General features: G+C 41.6%; 1 protein-coding gene across 10 annotated transcripts in view; it reads left to right on the forward strand.

Annotated features, from left to right (window-relative positions):
• The window catches only part of TJP2 (tight junction protein 2), a 129,449-nt gene that overhangs the window by 59,707 nt on the left and 42,534 nt on the right, over nt 1-27,208 (forward strand). The window contains exon 1 of one of the 10 annotated variants that reach the window (XM_043565911.1): nt 19,332-19,427. The exons of 8 other annotated variants lie outside the window; for them this stretch is intronic. In XM_043565911.1, the coding sequence (XP_043421846.1) occupies nt 19,356-19,427 (72 nt within the window). In that variant the 5' untranslated portion in view covers nt 19,332-19,355. Of the gene's footprint in view, nt 1-19,331; nt 19,428-21,333; nt 21,347-27,208 lie in introns of those variants that run through there. One more of the 10 variants, XM_043565914.1, reaches the window with a different exon arrangement.

Here is a 27,208-nt window from a genome sequence, read left to right on the forward strand (position 1 = left end):
TTCCATCACTCTAGAAGGTTCTCTCTTGCTACTTCTTCCTACTGTTACCACCCCACCCACAAAGGAACCTCTCTTCTGACTTCTCTCACCAGTGGCTTCTTTTCTTCAGTATAACCTCCTTGATGTGCATCTGTGTTATGTGATTCAGTAGTTCTTGTTTGCTGCTGTGTAGTATTCCATTTATCGCTGGAATCTCTTGTCTCTTTTTTTCCTATTATGAATGAAGCTGCTGTGGAAATCACCAACACGTTGCTTTGTGGCCTCGCACACTCATTTCTCTTGTCTAAATTCCTAGGAGTAGAGTTGCTGGGTCATGCATAGGGGATATGTTTGACTTTCATTCTGTAATTCTGAAGTTGGACAGACCTGGGTGTGAATTCCTTCGTCCTGCCGCTTGCTTGCTCTACCTCAGGCAATTTATTTTTTCTGTGTTTGGTTTTCTCAGCTCTACAGTGGGCACTGTGTACCTGCTCAGTCAGGGCTCGGTGAAGAAAACAGACATCATTTTGGCTATTTCACGGAGAAAGGAATTTAATGGAGACAATTAAGTGCCTACAAAACAAGAGACTGGAGGGATGAAAACCAAGGGCACTCCACTGGCTTTCATATTTGTGTCCCCCTGCCTGGAAAGTTAGAAAGCTGCTGCGGCTCAGAGCTAGGACCTTGAAACACCTTCTACCTTCTCGGTCTTTTCAGTCCAGAGGTGGCTGAAATGGTAGGGAATTAACGATAGGTGCAAAGCTCAGGTCTGGGAAGTCCAGTTTTGCCTGCCACTGCTGGCCATCTGCTTTCCTTCTCCTTCCAGACCTTAAACAAGTGCACCCTGTTGGCAAGAGGGCTGGGGTTTCTGGCCTCTGGGAGCAAGGGAAGATGAATGCCAGCCAACAAGAAATGGGATAGACACCTCCTGGGGTTGCACTGGCAACCTGAATGACAGTGGTTATAACTTCTTAGTATCCTCATTGTTACAGAAGAATAGGATGCCAAAGCAGTCATAAGACTGCTTTCTGTAACTTACATTCCGAATCTGTCCTTTGACTTTATAGTCACCTGCTGGATCATGGATGCTGCTGTAAGACCCACCTGTCACATAACTGTTTCTCCGAAGGGCCTCAGCTTCTTCTGCTCTTGATCTGTGATTCTAGGTACTTCTCTATATGAGTAAGCTTGAGAAATTATAATTTGCAAGCCTACCAATTAATGCAGAAGCTGAAAGGTGACTTAATTCTAAGAACAGCTGCTTTGATGTATTCTTTATGAAGCTTAATGAGTGTTTTCTTCTGGAAGTCCTTCTGATTTGTTAGTTTTTAATAAAGTAAGGGGTGATGTATAAATCTTATTGATAGATGGGCTAAAAAGGACGTTCCCTTTTTCTGTCTTTAACTTTCATTATCTTTTGACAAATGAAATGGAAAGAGATTAGATTTTTATCCTATTTGGTGCCTCGAATCTCATGCAGGCAGCACACTCTAGTCTACTAAAACATTTGGCAATGGTGACTGTCCTTTTTCTAGCTTATGTTATGAAATGTGAGCTATAGTGTATTGCTCTTAAGACATTTAAACATCTTGAACTAACTGAATCCATTTTTTACTTCCTAGGAACCTTACTATTACTGCTTTCAGGGGGTTGGCCAAGTGATTTATTGATTAAGATTTTATTGTAGGCTTGTATCTATAGTGCTACTTCTGAAGGCTCCTTGCAGAGAAATGTGAAGCGATAGGAATGCAGATATTCTAAGTGCCAAGATAAGCATGACCAGTAACTTCATTTCAGCCCCTGGTGTAGCAGTTAGAGTGAGCTGGCTTTGCAAAGCTTGCTTACATTTGATTGTGTTAGAAATATATTGACAGAATCCCATTTTCTCTCTTTTTAGCCAGACTTACCCAGTCGGCCAGGGCTAACAATGGATGTCCAAACAGTTTACAGTGGTTAACACAATGGACAAAGGGTTTCACTGTTTGGAGAGTGGAAAAGAGAGCTGATGGGGAGCTTCTTAAGGGCACTGACCTAATTCACTCCTTCAATGAAAATGATTAGTTTTAAATATATATGTATTCTGATCCAGGTGTTTATAAATATTTAAGCTAGTAGTATTACAGCCTCAGGAAGGGATGTGTGGTGGTGCTTTGTGTATTTTGGAAAGTACAGCCTTTATTTTTATTTGACAGTGGCCCTTAGATTTTTTTTTTTTTTGTAAGTTCTGGCACGAACTGATTTTCCACAAAAGTTAGGGAATTCACACATCACCTTCCTCCATCCTGAAACCTCCTCACATTCAGGAATTTTAGTCATCCTCTTTTTAAAGATAAACTTCCCTGTGAGCCTTTCTTCTGTAAAATGTGGAGAAACAGAACTGGGTTAAAAATAAAGTTAGTTCAGGCATTGCTAAATGTCTGAGTATCGTGTTTATGATTTACTTTGTCCAGGAAACATAAATTGCCAATGCTTTTGCTATTTATTACCACAAAATATTTGCAGTCAGTATGCACTGTCTCAAAGAGTATCTCTCACCTATTAATAGAACAGAAGCAAAGGAGAGTGCGCACGTCACTGTGAGGTAAAAAAGCTCACCGGGCTTAGTTGTAAGCTCCAAGTAACAACTGCATTGTTGTTCTAAGTGGTCTTTAAGTATGATTGGATGATTAAATATAAATGTGGACCTGACTGGATTATATCCCAGCCGTGAACTGTCCTGAAAAAAACAGCAGTAACCTGTCACTCCCGACAGTTACCAGACTTGTTCTTTTGGCTTTGTATTTGGGATAATGATTTATGCAGTGAAATATCACAGAAACTGGGGTGCTGTCATGTCTGTCTGTCTCTTTCATCTGTTTCAACCTGGATATATTGGCTCTATTTGTGTCGTCTGCTACATAGATAGTCCGTTATCTTTGTAAGAAGCAATACAAGCTTTTTGATTGGGATGAACTTGATCAAAACAAATGCTTGGAAACAATGAATTACAAAAAAAGTCCTGAGATCTAAACTTCAGTGCATGTGTTTATCCTTTCAGAATGGCAGACTGTTTTCTGGGGGGGTTGGGGGATGGGCTGTGTTCTGCCTAGTGTTGGGAGGGGTATCAGTCTCAGTCTGGGGGTTGATTATGGGTTCTTGAGGGCAGGTCTGGAGTTCGCTTTCCTAGTCCAGACATCATCACATTGTTGCTCAGTCAGTGAAGGAAAGCACAAGGAAGACAATGGAGCAGGTAAGTCCTACAGGACTGAAGTGTGATTCGTATGGGTGTGTATACTCTCCCTCTTCTTACCATATTCCCAGCCCTGCAAAAAAGTACCTTGTAGGTGGCTTGGAGACTGTTTGAAATAGCAACTTTTCATTATTGGACCAACAAATCTAAAAGACAAAACAAAACACAACAAGAAACCCCACCACATCTAAAGTACGCATTAATAGTATGCATTGCAGAACAGCTCTGAGGCTGTGTCCTTCATTTCTACAACTATGGGTGTATTGGGGACAGACCCACTCTACTCAGTTCCCAAGTATTCAGCAAAACTGATGTTTGTGAAAAATGCCTAATCATGAGGGGGCCCAGGTTTTGCTCTATGCTGTAGGACTTCTAACTTTCCTCTAGTGAAGTGGGGGGAGGAAGCATGTGACTGACGTTGTGTTAGACCTTTGGTGCAGATCTCACTGACTGATTCCACCCACTTGGAAGTGGGTGTTAAAACCTGATTTGATAGGTGAGGAAAGTGAGGCTCAGAAGTGTTAAGTACTTTGCCCCATGTCACACAGCTCAGTGTGATAGGCAGGGAATTTGAGCCAAGGTCCACTTGACTAATTCAAAACCAGTAGGTTCTTCCAACTCCACCAGCCTCTGTTTTTCAGAATCAGATGGGCAGAGACATAGTGGGAGAAGCTAAAAGTCCTCTGTTGATTTCTAGGAGTTTAAACATTATCACTGAAAGGGTACAGAAGTTTTTCCCTCCAGGGAATCATGAGTGATGATAATAATATGAGTGTTTTTAAGAGATGTTTTTATTCTTCAATGACTTGCTTGTGCTCATTGCTGTATAGGGCCCCAAAGACTCAAAGATGAGTAAGACACAGCCTTATGGGGAAGTAGTTTATATAAAAAAACTAGCTAAAACCACAATTTATTATACAGATATTAAGAATGTCTTGTCTGTGAGAGACTTTCGTCAACTCCACAGCCTCTAGTTAGAAATGACTGTGTTTTCAACCCTCCCTCACCCTCCGCCCAAAACTCCCGCAATTGTTGTTAATGTCAAGAAAAACTTGTGGCTACAAAGAACGTGGGTTGTGGAATTAGAACGTCTTAAACATGCTGTGTTTGGGAGCTTGGCTGTTAAGGGTCAGAATTCCATCACAAGTTACCTCAGGATCAAAGTACATCTTTTAAAACATTACAAATTCCAAGAAGTTTAGGCTACCAGATAGTCACACTTGCATGTGCAACAGAACAGTAAGCGTTCTTTTCATATGTAGCCAAGACCATATGCATTGATATAGTGAAAGTTTTGATTGAGGGTAAAGACAGAGTGGGAATTTTGGAGTTAGAATATTTTGGTGGTGGGGCAGCCACCACGGAGTACCATGTGTTCACCCTTGGACAGGTTGGGGTGGGGGGATGTGGACAATCGGAGCATATAGCCCAGAGGTAGAAACAGCTGGGAAGGTTCCAAATACAGATGTTGTTTCTTTCCGATTGCCCCTGGGAATCCTCGCAAGGGTGCTTTTTCTCTTCCTTACTGCCTCACCACATAGCTGTCTTTGCCCAGGACCCAGAATTGATGAGTTACATGAGCTTCCATGGGCAGTCCGTTCAAGCTGGCACCTACTGGAAATGCTGACTCTTGGTCCTAAGCTCAGCCGCAACACATGCTGGCTGTAGAATTCTGACCAGATTCTAAGTCACACTTCAGGGTGGACGATGGAAACTTCCAGTGTTTACACCCTGTCTTTAAAAAATTTCTTGGGATGCCGGGGTGGCTCAGTCAGTTAAATGTCTGACTTTGGCTCAGGTCATGATCTCCCGGCTCGTGAGTTTGAGCCTGGCATCAGGCTCTGTGCTGTCAGCGCAGAGCCTGCTTCAGATACTTTGTCTTCCCGCTCTCTCAAAAATTAATAAATATTAAAAAAAATTTCTTCTAAAGCAGCATGTGCCTTGGGTTGTGGGTGACACATCTTCATTCTCTTTTTGTGAGCGTGCAGACAGCATTCCAGCTTGAGATCAGGAACCAAGGTTTTTACTTCTCTTTGTGGAACTCATTTCTTCACACAGTGTCTTGCCCAATGTTTATAAAATACCAACACATGCAGTTAATGATCTACTTTGAGGATTATCTGAAGCAAGATTTTGCTCTTAGCCCAGCTTCCCCTGCGGTATGTGATTGGAAACTGTGAAAACGTTCAGAATTTAGCTTAGGTTAATTATAACCAGAGAAGTTCTGTTTCTACCAAAACCAAGCATAGTTCACTTTGAAGTGATCTAACTTTCGGATTATGTACCCGCTCAGAACTTGCCCCTTATTAATGAAAAAAAAAAAGAAAAAAGAAAAGTAAAGAAATAAGCAAACAAAATAGGATTATCCCCAAATAGAGGCTAAGGACAGTCCTAAGGTTTACTGAGGATAAGAGTGAAAACCAAGGTGAAGGAAAGCAATGATCAAGAAGTGTGTGCACCTCCCTCAGTACCGGTGTGAGCACCTTGCATGTATAGATTGTGTCTTGGTGAACAGACACCTGCACATCAGTAGGTCGTTACTAAATTTTGCATGAGTTTAGACTGGGTTTGCACACTACAGCCAACTGCCTGTTTGGTTGGTTTTTTGTTTTTGCTTTTTCCTGCTAGTATTACTAGCAAAGAATTGTTCTCACCTTGTAATTTTATTTATTTATTTTTTTAATATTTATGTTTGAGAGGGAGTGGGAGTGGGAGAGGGGCACAGAGAGAGAGAGAGGGAGAGAGAGAATCCAAAGCGGGTTCCACTCTGACAGCAGAGAGCCTGATGTGGGGCTCGAACCCACAAATTGCCAGATCATGACCTGAGCCGAATCAGAGGCTTAACTGACTGAGCCACCCAAGTGCGCCTGTTCTTACCTTTTTAAATGAGTACATTTAAAATTGGTTATGTCAGTATGCATGTAATATCATTTGCCTCCAAAGCCTAAGATACATACCATGTGACCCTTTAAGAAAACATTTGCCGGGCTCTGCTTTAGAACTCCCATAAGCAGGATGCTTAGTTTCTCTCCCATTTGGCTATCTGGAAATAGGCATGTCAGGATGCTGACTTGTGAAAGATTCTGGCTTCATGAGGACACTCTTGTCTGAGGTCCTTCTTGGCTGTGGGAAAGTGAAAGAGAGAAAGGGGTGGGCCTGAGCACTCAAGGGCTGGTTTGCTTTCTGGTTTCAGTCCAGGAAGGTGACTGATAACAGAGGCTGTCTGTGTAGACTTCCTCCAAATTAAGCAGTTAGCATAAGCACAAAAAACTGGAGAAAGTATACTTCAAAGCACATTTTTTTGTTGTTTGGTTTTTTTGTTTTTTTTTTTAAGGATGCAGAAAGGCCATAAAACTGAAATCACCCTTTATGATCAAACACTTCTGTCTGGGTTTTGGATGTTCTTATTTCCCTGGATTCCAGCTTTGGGACAGTTACTGTTTATTGTGTTTCTGCGTTGTTGACTATTTCAGTTTTAAGCAATTCATTCTTTCCTATCAGGGAAAACTTCAAGATTATAATAAGATGCCATCATCTTCAAAGTCTTGAAGAAATGTAGCGCAGAAAAGGAGTCATTGGTGTTCCTCTGGCTTAGGAGACTTGGAAAGGCTTTGGACTCCGATCAGTGATTGATATGCCAGCTCTTAAGCATTTACTGTCATTGTTCTCTGTACTATTCCAGGCCTTCCTACATCCTACAAACAAGCATCCCTTGAGGGTGGGGACTATGTCCTATGTTGATTAGGTCTTTGTTTTCAAAGCCTGGTACACAGGTACTTAAATGTTCAATGCAATCTATCTTTTATTTTTTAAAAAAATTTTTTTTTTTCAACGTTTATTTATTTTTGGGACAGAGAGAGACAGAGCATGAACGGGGGAGGGGCAGAGAGAGAGGGAGACAAAGAATCGGAAATAGGCTCCAGGCTCTGAGCCATCAGCCCAGAGCCTGACGCGGGGCTCGAACTCGCGGACTGCGAGATCGTGACCTGGCTGAAGTCGGACGCTTAACCGACTGCGCCACCCAGGCGCCCCGCAATCTATCTTTTAAATCTTTTATTGAACTTATACCACAATGCCCTTTTTAAGGGTGTGGCTTACTTAATATAGGAAACACCCCTCCCATGTGGTACTTTAGAGTTTATAAAAACTCCCACATATAATTCTCACTCAGTCTTCACAAAAACCCTGGGAGATGGGTATCATCACCCAAGATGCTCATAGAACTTGGGGTCATATAGTTGGTTAGTGACAAACCAGGGACAAAGTAGAATAGCTAGAGAGAGCTTAGTGTGTTGTGTTGTTGTCTTTTCCCCTGACCCCCTTTTCTTGCCCACTCCTTAGTAACAATACTGCAAAGGTGTCTTTGAACCTGGCTTAGAAAGTATGGTTAGCTTTTGTCTTTTCTCCCAGGAGAAAGGGGATCTTGAATGGGGCTTAAACGCTTGGATGAGCCCTTGGCTTCAGCTGATTAGAAGCCATTACTGCATGTGGAATCAGTGCCAGGCCCCTCTGTCTTCCTTTTCCCACCTCCTGTGTCTAGTGACCTGCTGGGGCTGTCGACCTAGGCTTACCTTTCTTCTCTGGCTCTCGGTAAAATAAGGAACTTGGACTCAAACATGTAAAAATACAAATCTCCGTGTACCACTGACCTGCCTCAGACTTTTACTTACTCATAGATGACACCAAAATTCTTCCTGAGTCCCAGGCTCCACCCCGCACCCCCCCCCCCCCCCCCCCCCCCCCCCCCCCCCCCCCGCCTCCCTCTCTGTGCCCTAGATGTGGTGGTCTCTTGTCTGTCCTTCCTCAGTGAGTTGCATACCCTACTTCCACGTGGTCGCTGAGAAGGAAAGCCTTCCTCGAGTCCCGGAAGAGTCAAGTTCTCTCTTTTCTAGACCTTTGTGTGCTTTCCCGTCCTAGCACCTGTCAGCTTTAATTCTGCAGTTGCTGACTGACTCCTTGATTTACATTGACCCTCATCAGCCTGTGAGCTCCATGAAGGCAGGGCCTTGTTTGTTACCCTCATTGTCTAATCTCAAGTGCTCAGTACAAAGCCTGGCATGAGAGAGGTGCTTGATAAATATGTGTTGAATGAATCAATGAATGGATTCCACCTTCTTCATTGAAACTTTAACTTCTATACGTCTCTCTTCTGAAAATTACGTTCCTCTATACCAGTTAGGTCCAGTGATGAACAATTAGAAAGTGCTATCTTCTGCTTTCCAGATGGCTTAATTTTCTTTGAATATCCCACAGCACCCAGAGCCAGGTTAGCAACTTTGTAGGGTGATTATGTATTATAATATGCCTTTGCCTTTGTGTTTTTATAATGTTAATGAATGACTGTTATTTTCTACTTTTAGTACCCCCCATTTGCAAATTTATCTTGCCTCTCATAAAAGCTATAATGGTGGGATTTTATTGTAATTATTAAGTTTCATTTCTAATTTCCTCTAAATGACATTTTGCAATTTTAAATTTGAAGGGAAACACCATTCTTTTTATTTCTGCATCACTGCACCATCTAGTGGATAATATCTGTTACTATGCAATGGCCTTTTCTGATTTCCTGACAACTTCTAGTTCCACAAAAGGGAAATGCTGGGTGTCTTTTCATACTTTAAGATCGCATATAATTTCTACCAACAATTTATATTACTAGACAAAGATGGGTTCTTTTTGAGAGGAGCTCAACATTGCTGAAATTCAGAATTAAAGTTGTTGACCCCTATTTAAAATTTCCCATGTCACTAATAATGGAACAGTGCAGATTTGGGGAGGAGGTGTCTACACACTATTTTATGGACTCAGTTGGGCTCAGTTTATATAATAATGGTGTATAAGGTATTAGACCACCGAATGAGATCTTTTTCCAAGTTTAGGAACAGAACTGTTTCAACCACCTTAACTTTTTCTTTATTTAATACGTTTTGTCATGAGAAGAAAACATTGGAAGGCTGACTATTTTTGTTTAACTCGACTCAGTTACATCTACTGTGTTTTCTTATTAAGTCAAAGTCCTTAGTAAGGCTTGCTGATTGGCATTTTCAGTATTTTTAACAGCTTGGCTTGGTCTCTCACTTGGCCTCAGTGTGGGAGGTGGATACAGGAAACCTCACCTTTCCCCTTCCTGTCTCTGGTCTTTGCTGCCCCCTCCCCTTAATGGAGTGTGTTCCAGTGCAGCTGATCGTTCTTTGTTTTTCTCCATTGATTCCATGAGATGCAGGGGACACACACTGTGCTAAACTTTCACTTACCAAATTTGATATTTTAAATATATAATAAGTACATATTAGGTTGAAGCCATAAATTGTAAGCTTTTAAATCTTATCCATAGATTAATGGTTTAATGTCTCATACTGAGAGCTGGTGTTTTCAAAATGTCAAAAAATGTGTCTTATAAAGAAAGGAAGTTTAATTAAATAAATTTCCATTAAAGACACACAAACACACAAACCCCCAAAGTATCATTTACTAAGTTTTACCAGCATGCCTACAGAGGGAACTCAAAATATTTTTCCCACATTCATTTTTTCTTGAAGGAAAAATTTTAAAAGATTACCAAAAGGATCCTTAAAGTATGAAAGCAAGTAACTGTTTCTGTAAATCTGTAGTATGTTTTTTTATTTTTCCTCAAAGTGGCATTTAAAAAACAGGGCATTTGACTTATCTTGCTAATGTGAATTGCCAGAACTTCTTTTTTTTAAAAATTTATTTATTTTTGACAGAGACAGAGTGCGAGCATGAGCTGGGGAGGTAAAGAGAGAGAGAGAGAGAGAGAGAGAATCCAAAGCAGGCTCCAGGCTCCAAGCTGTCAGCACAGAACCTGACGTGGGGCTCGAACTCACAACCCGTGAGATCATGACCTGGGCCGAAGTCGGCCGCTTAACCGACTGAGCCACCCAGGGGCCCCCAGAACTTCTTTTAAAAGTAATGGGTCAGGACATGAAAATGCTTAGAAATGTTTGTGGTCTTCAATTCAGAAATACTACAAATTATGGAGAGGGCTCCATGCACTACAATTTTGCCATAGTATTAAAGTAGTCAAAACCTGGAAACATTAAATTGCTAGGGATATGGTTAATACATTATATGCTAAATGTGGCTATTTATAAGTGTAAATAAACATTTAGTTCCTTAATTGCAGTTGGCACATTTCCAGTGCTCAGTGGCCACAGGTAACTGGCGGTTACCGTACTGGACAATATTGTTATAGCTCAGAGTTCTGTTGGAGTCACTGCTAGACCAATGCTTCTCCAACTTCAGTGTGTGGCTTAATCACATGGGTGCTCCTGGTAAAATGCATATTCTTTTCAACAGGTCCAAGGTAGGGCTTGATTTGGCATTCCTAATAAGCCAAAGGTGTGGGCAAGACAGTATCTAAATGTGAGGTCTTTTTTTTCAACGTTTTTTAATTTATTTTTGGGACAGAGAGAGACAGAGCATGAACGGGGGAGGGGCAGAGAGAGAGGGAGACACAGAATCGGAAACAAGCTCCAGGCTCTGAGCCATCAGCCCAGAGCCCGACGCGGGGCTCGAACTCGCCGACCGCGAGATCGTGACCTGGCTGAAGTCGGACGCTTAACCGACTGCGCCACCCAGGCGCCCCTGTGAGGTCTTTTTTAAGACCTGCATGTACTTCCCAATTCTGATAGAAAAGGCATGTCTTTGAAGCTTCAGACTCTGGAGGCTCCCTGGCTTTCTGGGGATTAACCAGTTAATTAACCATTAAGTGACAGATGGTGGAGGCACTGAGTCACTCTTTTCTGTGTGAGCCGTCCTTTGATGGTGCCTCGGATGGGTCTGGATGGACAGTTGAGTCTGGGTGTCATTAGGGCCAACCCTGCTGGCAGGATTTAGCTGAGCACTCTAATAATTGGTTTTCTAACCTACCTTTTGACAAAGCAGTTTATAATTTTCTTTATCTTGGTACCTGTCATGGGGTGGTGGTTTATATGTATTTTTTTCTTCTTTTTAAGTGAAGCTGTGTCTTAATGTAGTATGGGCTTAGTCAGATTCAAAATCATAGAGTAGACAGGGCTGTGTGTCCCTGTTTCCAAATTAGCACCTTCCTTTTTGGCTTATTAATGCTTTCTTTATAATTACAAATAAGAACGGTCTGTTTAAATGACAATTATACTTCATAGCTCAGTATACCAGAATTATGAACATAGATGTCTTAAATGTAATTACCTGCTGATTTCACCCTCCCCCCCCGCCCATATCTTACTAAAACTGGACTCATGCAGATCTAGAATCAAATTGTAACCACTACCTACTAGTTGTGGTTGCCATGTTCAAGTTCCTTAGTATCTCAGGATATATGCTATATATCTTTTAATTAAGACTTCATTTTTTTAGGGCAGTTTAAGATTCACAGCAAAATTGAGGAGAAGGTACAGAGATTTCCCAAATACCCCTGCCCCCACACAGGATCAAGCCTTACAATAATCATCAGCATTCCCCACCAGAGTGGTATGTTAGAGCTGATGAACCTACACTGACACATCATCATCACCAAAAGGCCATAGTTTACATTACAGTCGACTTTTGGTGTTGTACATTCTGTGGATTTGGACAAATGTATAATAATGACAGGTATCTATCATTATATGATATCATACACAGTATTTTTACTACCCTGAAAATCTTCCGTGCTCAGCCTGTTTTCTCTCCTTCCTTCTAATCCTGGCAGTCACTGATCATTTTATTGTTTCGACAGTTTTACCTTTTCCAGAATGCCATATAGTTGGAATCGTACAGTATATAGCCTTGTTAGATTGGCTTTTTCCACTTAATAATATGCATTAAGTTTCTTCCATGTCCTTGCATGGCTTGATCCCTCATTTCTTTTTAATGCTGAATAATATTCCATTGTCTAGATGCATCACATGGAGTTATTCATCCATTCACCTACTGAAGGTCATTTTGGTTGCTTCCAAGTTTTGGTAATTCTCAATGAAGATGCTAAAAACATCTGTTTTTGTGTGGACATAAGTTTACAACTCCTTTGGGTAAATACCAAGGAACACGGTTGCTGGACTGTATGATAAGCGTATGTTTGGTTTTTAAGGAAACCGCCAAACCGTCTTCCAGAATGGCCGTACCGTTCTGCCTTCTCGCCACTTCCTACAGCTTCACGGCCTCACTGCATTTGATGTTGTCATTATTTCACATTTTGGCCCTTCTAATATGTGCAGTGGTATTTCATTATTCCGATTTGCATTTTCCTGATGACATACGGTATTATACATCTTTTCATATGCTTATTTGCCATCTGCAGATCTTCTTTGGTGGGGTGTCTGTGAAGGTGTTTGGCCTGTTTTTTAGTCAGGCAGTTTTCTTGTTGAGTTTTCAGAGTTTTTGTGTATATTTTGGATGATTGTTCTTTATCAGACATCTTTACAAGTATTTTCTCCTGGTCTTCAGTTAGTCTGTTCATTCTCTTGACATTACCATTTACAGAGCAGAAGTTTGTAATTAAAAAAAAAAAAAAAGTTTTCAATGTTTATTTTTGAGAGAGAGAGAGAGGGAGACACAGAATCCAAAGCAGGCTCTAGGCTCTGAGCCGTCAGCACAGAGCCCGATGTGGGGCTTGAACTCTTGGACTACAAGATCATGACATGAGCCAAAGTCAAATGCTTATTTACTTGAGCCACCCAGGCGCCCCCAGAGATTTGTCATTTTAATGAAGTCTGGCTTATCAATTCTTTGTTTCAGGGCTCATCAGACCTTATATTTTCATATGTAAAAAAGGGAGGAACTGGGTTTTTAGAAGGGTTAATGGTTAACAGCCATTAAACACTTAGCACATATTGTCTGGCACTTTGTGATGTTCAGTCAGTGATGATATGTTTTGGGTGCCCCTGTTTCCACATGTGTTCACAGAGGTACAGCCACAGGGAACTTATAACTTAGCTGGCTACTGCAAGAGCCAGGAATAAAGTCTGACCCCGTTCCCTTCCTGCGCCCTCTCCTTCTGAAGTCACTGCAGAAGAGTTGCTGAGCCAGGTTGACTGAACCCAGGCCAACTACTTGGAAATGATCGTCAAGCTTCTCAGAGGGATTGGATCCATCTAGTGTCCAAGCAATAATACCATGCTTTTTTTTTTTTTTGGTTTGAAGGCCAGGGAACTGACTGGTCACAGGTAGTTTCTGAAAGGCTCCATCAGTCTACAGGGGAAGAAGGCAGCGTTCTTCATGGAAAGGATACAGGCTTTGTAGCCACACTGACCTGGGTTAGAATGTGTCCTCTGCCACCTTTTACTTGTGTGAACTTGAGCAAGTTACTTTACTTCTCTGACTTAAGTCTTTTCTGTAGATGAGTCTAACAGTTATGATATTGATAATAGCTAAAAATGATGGAGCATTTTCTCTGTGTCAGGAACCACCCTGAGTTCTCTACATGTACTGTCTGATTAAATTCTCTCAACAACCCTAGAGAGGTGGGTGTTGTTACTTCTCTTGCTTTACAGATGGGGGAAACTGAGGCAAGGAGAAGTTAGGTAATTTGCCTAACTGGTGAAGCAGAAATTGGAAACCCCACTTTCTGATTATGGAATGCTTGATGCATCCTTCTTAAAAACAAAAAGAAACAAGCTTTTTTGAGATATAATTCACATGCCATACAATAAAAGTGGTTCTTAATATACTCACAGAGTTGTGCAACCATCACCTTGCCAATTTTAGAACATCTTTATCAGCACAAAAAATAATTCACATATCCATTAGTTAAATCACTCCCATTTCTCCCTGAACTCTTATTCCTAGGCAACCACTGGTCTACTTGGGTCTCTAGATTTGCCTCTTCTGGACATTTTACATAAATGGAATCATATACAGTATTTGTCCTTTTGACATCTATCTGGCTTCTTAAAATGTTTAAAAAAAATTTTTTTTTAACTTTTATTTATTTTTGAAAGACACAGAGAGACAGAGCACAAGTGGGGGAGGGGCAGAGAGAGGAAGACAGAATCTGAAGCAGATTCCAGACTCTGAGCTGTCAGCACAGCACCTGATGCAGTGCTGGAACTCACAAACTGTGAGATCATGACCTGAGCTGAAGTCGGATGCTTAACCGACTGAGCCACCAGGCGCCCCTCTTAAAATGTTTCCAAGGTTCACCCATGTTGTGGCATGTATTGGTGTTTCATTCCTTATTATGGCCCAATAATAGTCCATTGTGGGGATATCCCACATTTTGTTTACCCATTTATCAGTTGATGGTCATTTGGATTGTGTCCAGTTTTTTGCCGTTATAAATAATGCTGCTATGAACATCTGTGTACACATTTCTGTGTGGACATATACTTTGAATTCTCTTGGAATCCACAATATGTTCTTAACTACTGTGCTCTTCCGGAAGACAAAACAGGCAATTCTTACTTGGGAATGATCTCGTTATATTGTTGCTGCAGTGCCTTTGGTGGGTACCTTCACTGGGAGTGCTCATTGTGTGACGAATTAGCAAGGCTTTTACAAATACCGCTTCATTCAGTCCTCACAACATTTCAAATAGGGTAGATGTAGTGAGCCCTGTTTTACAGATGAGGCAGCTGAGCCTCACCAAGTAAACTGCTCAAGGTCACAGAACTTGTAGAATGTATAGGGAGCTAGCCTGGACCCAAGTGTGTGTGATGGCCCACCGCGCTCTCACTTCAACATCATATGGCTGCCATTTTCAGGGGTATTTATGAATAAATAAACCTCCCACTCGAAAGCTTACTGGCCTGGATTTTACAGTCCTTTCCATGGGCGTTTTCTTCATTTCCCTTGTATGAAATAGATAGTGATATACTTGTTTGTACCAAGGGGCAATGGAATTGAGTGTGTGCCCAAGGTCATGGGTGGGTTGGAAGGTCAGAGTCTTGGCTGGAAGTGCCTTTTAGAGTCTAGGTTCGTTGCTTTTTGCATTTTAGCACAACTGCTTTCCAAACAACCGTCGCGTCCTCCCTGAGACATACTGTCATTGTCTCCCAATTCTTTAACGTAGACTGAAGGTTCCGGATGGGGTTCAAAAAACTTCAGTAACTCTAGTACCTTTCAGCGTTGGGCCTGAGGTGTAATCCTATGAATTCTGATGACCTGTCAGAAATCCCTCTTGTACCTCGTGTGTATCACTTTCTTAACTGTGCACACTGTAAGGTGCGGCGTGAGTACACCGTGCCCACAGTTTAGTTGCTGCCCGTGAGCACTCACCTTGCACGGCTGTGAAGGGAGGGTGAGGAGCCGGTGACAGCCTTGTTACCACACTGGAAAATGAATTACTTGTGGGATAAACTATGAATGGTTTTTATTGGTAAGCCAAAATTCACATAAAGACTTGTTTATTAACTCACTGCTGACTGGTTTACTACTATAAGGAAGGGTTTACTTTGAAGAGACTACAGGCAAGTGTCCCAGAGTCAAGGACTTGGTTTATGATGTTAAAAAGTACACATTTTAGGAGGAGAGTGGAGCTCATTTTCTGCCTTTGCTGGCCAGAAACGGTTCCTGCTTATTTGTTAGGTGTCCTGAAATTGTGCCTGGTGATTGGAATTTTTACTAAATCCTTCTGGATCGTTAACATAAGACCCTATTTCGTGGGGGAAGAGAGGGGTGTGCTCTTTGTAATTGCCATTACCTCATCGCTCACCATGCTCCCGCCCCACGTGGCCTTTTTTCTTCCTTGAACATAATGAGCTTCTGTCTCACCTCAGGGCATTTGTGCTTACTGTCCCCTCTCCTTGGAGAGTGGTTCAGATTTTCTTAAGATTAGTTCTTTCCGGTGTCACAGCCCATGGCACTTACTGCCGTCTGAGATTATAATGTATGTTTACTTACTTATTATTGTTTCTTTTTTTCATTAAAATCCTTCCTGTGAGGGAAGGACTCGGCTTGTATCCCCCCAGCACTGACACTGAGCCTTTATCTTCATCTGCTGTGGCAGTAGCAGAGTTGTTCCTGCTTACGTGTCTACTTCCTACCGACTATGGCCGCCTTGGGTAGTGACTCAGGGTAATTTTTCTTTCAGTCCCCCGGTTGCTGCTCAGTAAAGTTTTCTCAAATCTATGAATACAGAGCTTAGGAATCTTTGGGAAGGTAAATTCCTAAACTTGAGATCTTCTCATGGAGGCTGCTTCCCCCCACAAAATGTCCTTTCGATGTCTCTGGTAGAACAGTTGTTAGGGAAAGCCTGCAGTGGTTCTGGTAGCCATTCCCTGTGGACTCCCCACCCCTTCCTTTTCAAGACCTTTGCTCTGTGCTATTCTTTTCATCATGCACAACCCTACCCCAGCCCCAATCCCATTCATTCTTCAGATTTCATCTCAGTGTGATTTGCTCATGGGAAACACACCTCTCCCCTCCGCCCCCCATGAAATTAGGTGTTGGCTCTTGCTAAGCTTCCTGAGGGCAATGCCGTATCTGTGTTATTCATTCATTCATTCATTCATTCATTCATTCATTCAGTAACCTGTATGCCCAGTGCGGAGCTTGAACTCATGACCCCAGATCAAGAGTTGCATGTTCTTCTGACTGAGCCAGGCAGGTGCCCCTGGTGCCATATCTGTTTTAACCTTCATTTGATCCTCAGAGTCCATCCAGCAGGTTACACTTTGTAAACATATGCTGAGTGAATGAGTAAAGAATTAGTGATAGTGTATTTGCATATCCATGTTCCACAGCAGCACTGTTCAGCATAGCCAAGAGGTGAGAGTAACCCAAGTGTTTATTCATCAGTGGATGACCGGATAAACAGAATGTGGTATACACATACAGTGGAATATCATTCGGTCTTAAAAAGGAAGGAAATTCTGATGCACGCTACAAGAATGAACAGAGAACATTAGGTTAGTGAAGTACGTCCCAAACAAAAAGACAAATGCTGTAAGACTTCACTTAGATGCCATACCTAGAATAATCAAATTCAGAAACAGAAAGTAGAATGGTAGTTACCAGGGGCTGGGAGGAGGGGGCACTGGAAGATGGTTTAATGGTGTTGATTTCAGTTTTGCAAGATGAGTCTTGGAGACTGGATGTACAACACTGTGAAATATTTAACACCACTGAACTGTACAGTTAGAAATGATTAAGATGGTAATTTTGTTACATATTTTTAAAAATACAATGAAAAGAATTAGGGCAGAAACTGTGACTTCTGGAAATCACTGTAGAAGAATCTGGAATTCTTAAGTGGTACAATGCCTGTGACTTCTGGGCAGTATGCATAAATTAAGGAAAGAAGTATTTATTTCCTTATCAGGGAAGCTCAAGTATTTTCTAAAGAATGGTCAGAGACCAGGAGGGAGCTGCTTTGTGTCTCCCCTCCCTGCCTAGGTTCTTGTGCTTCTCTGCTCCTAGGACCCAGTGAGCCCTGGGGTGAGCCTGGCCGCTGTGCGGTGAGCCTGCCTTCACCCGCACAGCCCAACTGAGTACTGAGCATTCCTTCCTGCCCTTCTTGGTGTAAGATTTGAAGCAAACTTTTATTCATTTCCTACCCTGTTTTGCTGTTGTTGTTTTTTAAGTTTATTTATTTATTTTGAGACAGAGAAGCAGAGAGAGAGGGACAGACAGAATCCCAAGCAGCTTCCATGTGCCATCAGAGCAGAGCCCAGTGCGAGGCTCGAACTCATGAACCATGAGATCATGACCGGATCCAAAATCAAGAGTTGGACACTTAACTGACGGAGCCACCCTGGCATCCCTCCTATTATGCTGTTCTAATGCTTATGAAGAACTTATTCTTGTAGAGTCCAAGGGAATGACCTGAACATTGTCATGCCTCTTTAGCACATGCCCTTTGTAGAGGTTGCCTCATTTCAGGCTGACAGTGGCCCTCTGAGATATTATCCCATTTATTTATTTATTTATTTATTTATTTATTTACTTACTTACTTACTTACTTACTTACTTACTTACTTACTTACTTAACTTACTTACTATTTACTTATGAGAGAAAGAGAGCGCATGCAGGGGGAAGGGGCAGAGAGAGAGAGGGAGAGAGACAATCCCAAGCAGGCTCCATGCCTACCGTAGATAGCCTGACACAAGGCTGGATCCCACGTCTGTGAAATCTCGACCCAAGCTGAAATCAAGAGTTGGCCGCTGAAACAACTGAGCCACACAGGCATCCTTCCCCATTTTCTAAAGGTGGAGACAGATTATCGAAGATCCCACAGCTAAGTGACGGAACAAAGACCACTCCAGATCGTCTGCCTTTATAGTGCACATTCTTGCCTGTGCTTCAAGTGGCTTCCTGTATGGTCTCCATCTCGTGGTCCAGATTCGTCACACACCTTAACCCCAGACAGTTCAGATAGTGTACTCTTCACACTTACAAACTCCTTGGTCTGGTCCCTTAGTGTAACATACATTAGAGTACCAAGAATGACTGGAACCCCAAGACCGTGCTTTTGAAATCCCAAACCCAACTTTGAAACCCCAGGCATCCCATAAAGTCTCTGCTAGATGTTGAAAAACCTAAAATGTACTTTTCCACTCTCTCCCACCGTTGGTAAAAACAAAGAAGGAAACAAATAATACGGCTCTTTGTTATTCTTTTATCTGCTAAACTTACAGAAAGATTAGGGAGAAGAGAAAACTCTACTGAGTGAACACTCTGTCCCCCATTTGGCTCCCTGCTTCCTCTCGCCTCCAAGGATGTGAAACATCTTATCTTCGAGCCTTTAATTTCTATGTAACATTAGCAGTTCCATTCACCTGAAACATTACCAGTTCATTTCTAGCCAGCTTATACCTTTTGTGTATGGGAGGGTCTGTATAAATAAACCCTTCTCTAAATGTTCATTTCCAGAGTACTGCTCCAAAATGTCCTACTTGCTTAATAATTTCTACTTCGATAGTTACTCTGTATGTCTAACAAGAATATTTGCTCTGATTCTCTGGTTCCCTTGCATGGGAGAAAGGAGGGAAAGAAAGCCCTTCAAGTGGTGTAAATCCAGACTGCTTTCTATTTTTCCTCACAAGTGGTGCTTTTCAAAGCATTCCGGCGTCTCTGCTGTATGGATGTGTCACTGTGCGAGATGACAACAGGATTTGCTGGGAATGTGGGCCACTATTGTATCCGCCTTACGTAACCACGTGGAGTGGTGGCAATGGGTGAGCAGCCTGGGGTGTAGGCAGTGGCCTGGCCGATTAATCTCCAGAGGCCATGAAGACTGCTCAGGTCCTCCAGAGGATGTGGAGCCAGGCTGTTAAAAAGTTTGGGAGACTGAAAGGCCACGTGAGTCCCTCTGTGAGCTCTCCCTCTTTTCTTTCCCAGCCTTTCTTTGCGGGAAGTGGTTGGGGAGCAAAAGCTTTCGCACAGTGACTGCTTTCTCTTCGGATTTATTTGCCCTTCTGGCAGCTTTCAGTAACAAACTGTGACATGCAGCTTGTAGTCAATGGTGGGCTTTAGAAATACTTGCCTTATTTTTAGCAGACATGTGAAACTGATAGCCTCTTATGGGATTTATGAGTCAAATACTGCTGTCTTGCATGTTTTGGGAGTCTGCAAGTACGTTGTTGCTTCCTGGGAATGACTTAATATACTCCGCGTAGAAGATGTTTGTGTTTGGGGATTTATTTTGGGGTGAAACTTTTTGCTTCCTTATTCTGCAGAAATCTTTATTCTTATATCTAGGTTCTTCAGTTACAGGAAACAGTTTTTGACATGTTCTTTTCTTCCTCTCAGAGTTTTGAATGGCAAGTACTACTGTAGCATGTATGAATGTTTACTTTTATGGCTTGGGGTTTTTATCAGACAGCTCCCATAATTATGGGCTAAGTTTGAATAATCTGGGGTGTTGACTTGGGGTAGATAGACATGGGAGCCCTGTACCCCACTGCTCCCCCAGAGCTAGCTGATCTCTCCCTCACCTTCCTTCCATACACCTCTCAAATTATTGCCACCACCCTGTCTTTCCCGCCTCCGGTGGAAGTGATCACATTTTCTTCTGCTCTTTCACTTTGCAAAGTCTGGGCTTAAAAAATATTTGGTATAAGGTCCCTGTCCAGGAATTGGGTACACCTTGATGTTCACTCATATGCACCTACCCTATTTTTTATTTTATTTTTTTAAATGTTTATTTATTTTTGAGGGAGATTGGCATGAGCAGGGGAGGGGCAGAGATAGAGGAAGACAGAAGCGGACTCTGTCCTGACAGCAGAGAGCCTGATGTGGGGCTTGAACTCATAAACTGTGAGATCATGACCTGAGCCGAAGTTGGATGCTTAACCAACTGAGCCACCCAGGCGTTCCTGCCCCCCTGTTTCTGAACTTGTGAAGCATTTGGTGCAGGTGCAGGAATTACAGATCTAAATCATAAAGCCTGGTAGTAAAACACATACCCAGGAGCCCATCATGCACATCCATGGAGCCTCATGGAGATGGATAGAAAGTCCTTTCTCACTGTGCCTCATCCCTGGCTCATTTCATCCTGTAGTTTGTGGTTTTCATTCCCTTGCTTTTTCGTTTTTTTCTTCTTCATAGTTTTACCACACACATGCATATGCATCCCTAAGGAAAAAATTAGTTTTGCTTGCTTTTTCTTTATTGTGGTAAAAAAAAACAAAAACCCGCAGAACATAAAACTGAGCATCTTAACCATTCTTAAGTGCACAGTGCCATAGTATTGAATATATTCACGTTGTTGTGAAACACTGCTTTCTGAACTATATCAAAGTGATATCAGGCTCTGCACATTCTTCTAGATGTTTTTCACTCAGTGTTTTATTTGAGTTGCATCTGTGTTGTGGTATGTGTGGCTCTAGTTTGTTTTTACTACTGTAGAATATCGTATTTTAATAATATATTATGATTTACTTGTCCATTCTGCTCTTGATATTAATTTGGGTTGTTTCCAGGTTTTGGCTGTTGAGAATGTTGCTGTGAATACTCTTTGTGTGTGTCCTTGTCACATATTCATACATTTCTCTTGGGCCTCTGCCCAGGAGAGAAATCACTGCGTCATGGAATACGTGTATCTTTGGCTCTGATCCATGTAGGTAAAGCTCCTCAAGGCTAAGCAACGGCTGAATACTGACAGCAATTCTGGGATCTGTACACAGCCCGGCACAGGTTGGGTGGGGCCCAAGCCGAGTGGCCCAGTTTGAAATGAATGAGCTGAAGCCCTCAACTAAGCTGCTGTAAGCTGGCAGCCTGTCCCCTGGGGGATGTACCAGGAGAGGATACTCTGAGGACTGTGTGACCGTGAGGGGTGCTCTCTGTTTCCCAAAAGGTGTTTATAGAGATGAGGCGGGAAGACACTCAGTGATTTTCTTTTTGGGCACACCTGTTGTAAACACTCCACAGGCTCTGGTGGTTTTTATTCACCAGTGTATCCCGAGTGCCACAAATCACAGGCTTGGCACATAGTGGGTACTTAATAAATGTCTTTGAATGAATGAATAAATGAGGGAGTGAATGAATGAAGGGGCTTCTCTGAGACCTTCATAAAAAGTCCCAGTTCTGTGGACTAAATACACAGTTATGGTATATTTTAATAGCTTTCAAAAGAAATATTAAAATGTATTTTTACTTCAGGTTCCTCGTCTTTAAAAAATAAGATTTTAAATTCATCACTTGGTGTAACAGAACATATGTTCTTTTAAATACTATGTTTAAATAGTTAATAGTTTATGTCCCAACGCATTACCAATCCTAGGTAAAGAAGCCACTTACAGTCTGATCAGTTCATACAAGTTGGTGAGATCTTTGGGCACGCGTCAAGGTCTGATTGATTAAGAATTTCAGTCAGTCCTGGGGCGCCTGGGTGGCTCAGCCGGTTAAGCATTCGACTTCAGCTCAGGTCATGATTTCATGGTCCGTGGGCTTGAGGCCCATGTCGGGCTCTGTGCTGACAGCTCAGAGCCTGGAGCCTGCTTCGGATTCAGTGTCTCCTCTCTCTCTGCCCTTCCCCTGCTTGCACTTTGTCTCTGTCTCTCGCTCTCAAAAATAAACGTTTAAAATAAGTTTTAAAAATTTAATTCAGTCCTGTTGGGGTGGCAGTGGTAGGAATAGGGGTTTAATTCTCTTTCTGATAAATCTAATTTAAATTACCCCTGTGGGCAGCACAGGGGTAGATTAGATAGTATAATCTCATTATGGAATAGTGAATTTCAAAAGCCAGGTTCATTCTACCTTGGGCAATATTTTAAAAATAAAGTTTTGTGGCAACTCACTTATTTGGCTAAATGATAAAAATTTTTAAATCCAAAACCTTTATTTTTTATTCAATTTTAGTTTGTTTTTTTTTTTAACATTTATTTATTTCTGAGAGAAAGAGGCAGAGCATGAGCTGGAAGGGGGTAGAGAGAGAAGAAGACACAGAATTGGAAGCAGGCTCCAGGCTCTGAACTGTCAGCAAAGAGCCTGAACAGGGCTTGAGCCCAGGAGCGGTGAGATCGTGACCTGAGCTGAAGTTGGCCGCTTAACTGACTGAGCCACCCAGGCGCCCCTAAATCCAAAACTTTCAAAAGAGAACTTGTTTTTTTTATTTTTAAAATAAAAAATGTATTCTAAAAGTAATGTACTCATATAAAAATATTCTCTTCCATACCACAGCTCCTGGGGAAATTTTAACATTTTTTGGTATTTATTCTTCCCATCTCTTCCATGTATGGTTATATAAATACATATATTTATGACAATAAGAATGGAAACAGTGATGTTTTGTATATGGATTTCTCCCTATAGACATTTGACTATGATCTATATATGTAACCAATCTCCTATTGTTGGACATTTTAATTACCTATTAAAAATTACACTCAGCTATAAAAAAACTTATATGTTTACCTTAGTGTACTTGTGCAGATAATCCTGTAAAATAAATTGCTAGAAGTGTAACTGAATGATCAAGGGGTAATCAGATTTTACATTTTGATACTTATTGTAATATGCCCCCTGAAAGGTTTTTTATTTTTAATGTTTTTAATGTTTGTTTGTTTATTAAAATTTTTTAAACGTTTGTCTATTGTTGAGAGACAACAGACACAGAGTGTGAGCAGGGGGAGGGGTAAAGAGAGAGGGAGACACAGAATCTGAAGCAGGCTCCAGGCTCTGAGCTCCAGGCTGTCAGCACAGAGCCCTACTCAGGACTCAAACTCACAAACCATGAGATCATGACCTGAGCCAAAGCCGGACGCTTAAACGACTGAGCCACCCAGGCACCCCATAACGTTTATTTATTTTTGAGAGAGAGAGAGAGAGAGAGAGCGCGCGCGCGCGCGCAAGCTTGAGTGTGGGAGGGGCAGAGAGAGAGACACACACAGAATTGGAAGCAGACTCCAGGCTCCCAGCTGTCAGCCCAGAGCCCGATGCGGGACTTGAACTCACAAGCCATGAGATCATGACCTGAGCTGAAGTTGGACGCTCAACCGAGCCACCCAGGCACTCCTTCCCCTGAAAGGTTTATACCAATTTATATTCCCACCCTTCCCACCAAGAGTGGATGGACCTGAAAATATAAAGCCAATTAGTTGTTCTTCTCTTTAATTGAAAATGTAGTAATCATGATAAGGAAACTTAAAAAATTGATGGCAGTTAAGTAATTATTTTCAGTGCCTATGCATTTCATTGTGTTGATTCATTTAACCCAAATATCACTCCATTTTTGGACATTTGTGCTCTCTCCCACCCCAGAGCAATGCCCATTCCTAGGGGTGATTGTTATGGTATTGGTTAGTTATTTCCTGATAGTTTTTATTTAATTTTTTTTTTTTACTTTCTATAATTTATTTATTTTTTATAATTTACCCAGGTCAGTTAGCACATGGTGCAACAATGATTTCAGGAGTAGATTCCTTAATGTCCCTTACCCATTTAGCCCATCCCCCCTCCCACAACCCCTCCAGTAACCCTTTGTTCTCCGTATTTAAGAGTCTCTTATGTTTTGTCCCTCTCCCTGTTTTTACATCATTTTTGCTTCCCTTCCCTTAACGTTCATCTGTTTTGTACCTTAAAGTCCTCCTATGAATGAAGTCATATGATACTTGTCTTTCTCTAATTTCGCTTAGCATAATACCCTCTAGTTCCATCCACATCGTTGCAATCCTGATGATTTTTAGAAGAGTGTTCTGGAGAAGGTCTTGTGTGATGTTTCTTCTTTTTTTTTTCATTTAAATTTTACTTGGTTAACATACAGCGCACTATTGGCTTCAGAAGAATTCAGTGATTCATCACTTGCATGCAACACCCAGTGCTCATCCCAACAAATGCCCTCCTTAGTCCCCATCATCTAGCCTCTCTCCCACCCACCTCCCTCCATCAACCCATAGGTGTTCTCTATCATTAAGAGTCTTCCTGTGGTTTGTTTCCTTCTCTTCTTCTCCCCACCCCCTTCCCATATGTTCATCTGTTTTGTTTCTTAAATTCTACATTTGAGTGAAATCATATAGTATTTGTCTTTCTCTGATTGACTTACTTCACTTAGCATAATACATTCTAGCTCCATCCGTATCCTTGCAAGTGGCAAGATTTCATTCTTTTTGAAGGCTGAGTAATATTCCATTACACACACACACACACACACACACACACACACACACATACACACACACACACACACACACACACACATACACACACATACACCCCACATCTCTATCCATTCATCAGCTGATGGACATTTGGGCTCTCTCCATAGTTTGGCTATTGTTGATAATGGGTGCTATAAAGTTTGGGGCGCATGTACCCCCTTCAAATCTGTATTTTTATATCCTTTGGGTAAATACCTAATAGTGCAACTGCTGGATTGTAGGGTAGTTCTATTTTTAGTTTCTTGAGGAACCTCCATACTGTTCTCCAGAGCAGCTACACCAGTTTGCATTCCCACCAACAGTGATGTTTTCTCCTAATGTGTAGGGATATAGCTATATTGAAAGAGGAATTGGCATCTGTATTTATTTTACCACAACTTCCAGGTTAATTCACCCTGTTGAAATTTGCGAGCTTTGAGGTAGAGTCAAGTGTAAGAAGATGAACTTGGGGGGCATGCATGCTAGTAAAGTCATTTCTAGTTGGTAGGTGATTGGTTAAGGCCACATTGAAACCTGAAGGTATCAGGGCATTAGGAGGTGTTCTGTGGAAATGGAAAGAGAGGATCGAGATAATTCTAATCAACCAGGTTTCTGCTTACTATTTCCTTTTAAGAAAACTTTTTTTAAAATAGAAAACTTTATTAAAATCTTGGAAAACTTGCATTATACTGGCACACGTTGTAAATGCCGTTTTAAACACAGACTGCAACATTCCAGAGAGGAATGGTGGTGATAAAGCCCACCTAGCACACTAGACCTTATCGGCACTCAAGTTCCCAACCTGACCACCTCAAGGGTGCTGTCGAAGAGGCAGAGGGCCACTGACTGTAACAGAAAATTTCCTTTAAGAAAACTTTTAAGTAGTAGAAATCAGTGCTTTAACCACATTAACAAGTGATAAATAGACAGTGTACCCACTTCTTGGTTCATTGAAAAGAAAACCTTTTTGAGTGCCTACTCTGTGCACCCACTGCTGTTCTAGGAGAAAAGGGACGAAATGAAGTGAGTGAGATACAAAAATCTTACCTGAAAATCCACTTCCATTTTCTTTCAATTGATAAACAGTGGTCGGGGCGCCTGGGTGGCTCAGTTGGTTAAGTGTCCCACTTTGGCTTAGGTCATGATCTCACTGCTCGTGAGTTCAAGCCCCACATTAGGCTCTATGCTGACAGCTCGGAGCCTAGAGCCTGCTTCAGATTCTGTCTCCCTCTTTCTGTCCCTCCCCTACTCATACTCTGTCTCTCTCTCAAAAGTAAATAAAATATTTTAATTAAAAAGAAAAAACAGTGGTCATGGTGAACAAACTTTTGTCACCATGTCAAAAGTCTTTGTCAAAAAGACGTATGGTCTTTTTGAATGTATACCTGTTTCAATGTGTTGTGCCTTCATTTAACCTAAACATCCCATTTTGGATGCTGATACCCATCCCTCCCCAGACCCCTGTCCTGCCACCATAGCGCCTGGTTGTAGGTGTGCTGGTAGCATGCATCCTAGTTCTTGCCTGTTCCACGACCATTTGTATTTTCTTTTTAACTCTAGACGTGTTTTTTTTATTCTAGTTTTTAATCTAATAACTCTGATCTCTTGGAGCCAGATGGTATTAGCCATGGAAATGTCCTTTTAAAAGTGAGTACATAGTGGGAGGGTGAGCTAAGGGATTAGGACTTCCTCTCAATTTGACTAATCAGTTAGAGCTACTCAAGAGTAGGCTGGTTTACCTTCTGTACAAACAAAATTGCCTTTTCCTAAGCCCCTCTGCCAAAGGGAACAGATGATCTGCTCCAGTAGATCGGTTGATAGACTTGCCTTTTATGTTAAGCTGTGTTTTTCTCCCCAGTCAAGAGAGTTTGTTAACTGGGTAAAAAAGAAGCACATCATCTAGACATTTTTCAGTTCTTTACTCTCTCTCATATTAGTATCAGTGCAGGAATGGCAAATTTGATTTGAAAAAATTTTAATGTAAAACAACTAGTTTTCTTAAAATTATTTTAGTTTGTATATAAATACAGTAAGGCCTCTTATTTACGTATTTCTTTGTGTCCTTAGGTTTTAGACAGTCTCTTATTAAAAGACATAGAGCTTGATGGACCTTCTTGTTTTTAAAAAAAATTTTTAAACTTTATTTATTTTGAGAGAGAAAGCAAGCAGGGGAAGGGCAGAGAGAGAGAGAGAGAGAGAGAAAGAGAGAGACAGAAAATCCAAAGCAGGCTCCATGCTGTCAGCTCAGAGCCCGATGCGGGGCTTCAATTTATGAACTGTGAGATCACGACCTAAGCTGAAACCAAGAGTTGGACGCTTAAGCGACTGAGCCACCCAGGCCTCCCTGGACCTTCTTGTTTGATTGTGATTACTCTTCTATATTCTTTCTATATTCTAGTTTGCATTTTACATTTGTGCTGTTTTTGTTTTTGTTTTTTCTAAGTTTCCCCTTTTGCCTCCTTTGCCTTGTTTTGGATTGACTTGTTTTGTTGTTTTGTTTTTACC

Source organism: Prionailurus bengalensis, chromosome D4 (genome assembly GCF_016509475.1).
Source record: "Prionailurus bengalensis isolate Pbe53 chromosome D4, Fcat_Pben_1.1_paternal_pri, whole genome shotgun sequence".
NCBI classification, from domain to species: domain Eukaryota; kingdom Metazoa; phylum Chordata; class Mammalia; order Carnivora; family Felidae; genus Prionailurus; species Prionailurus bengalensis.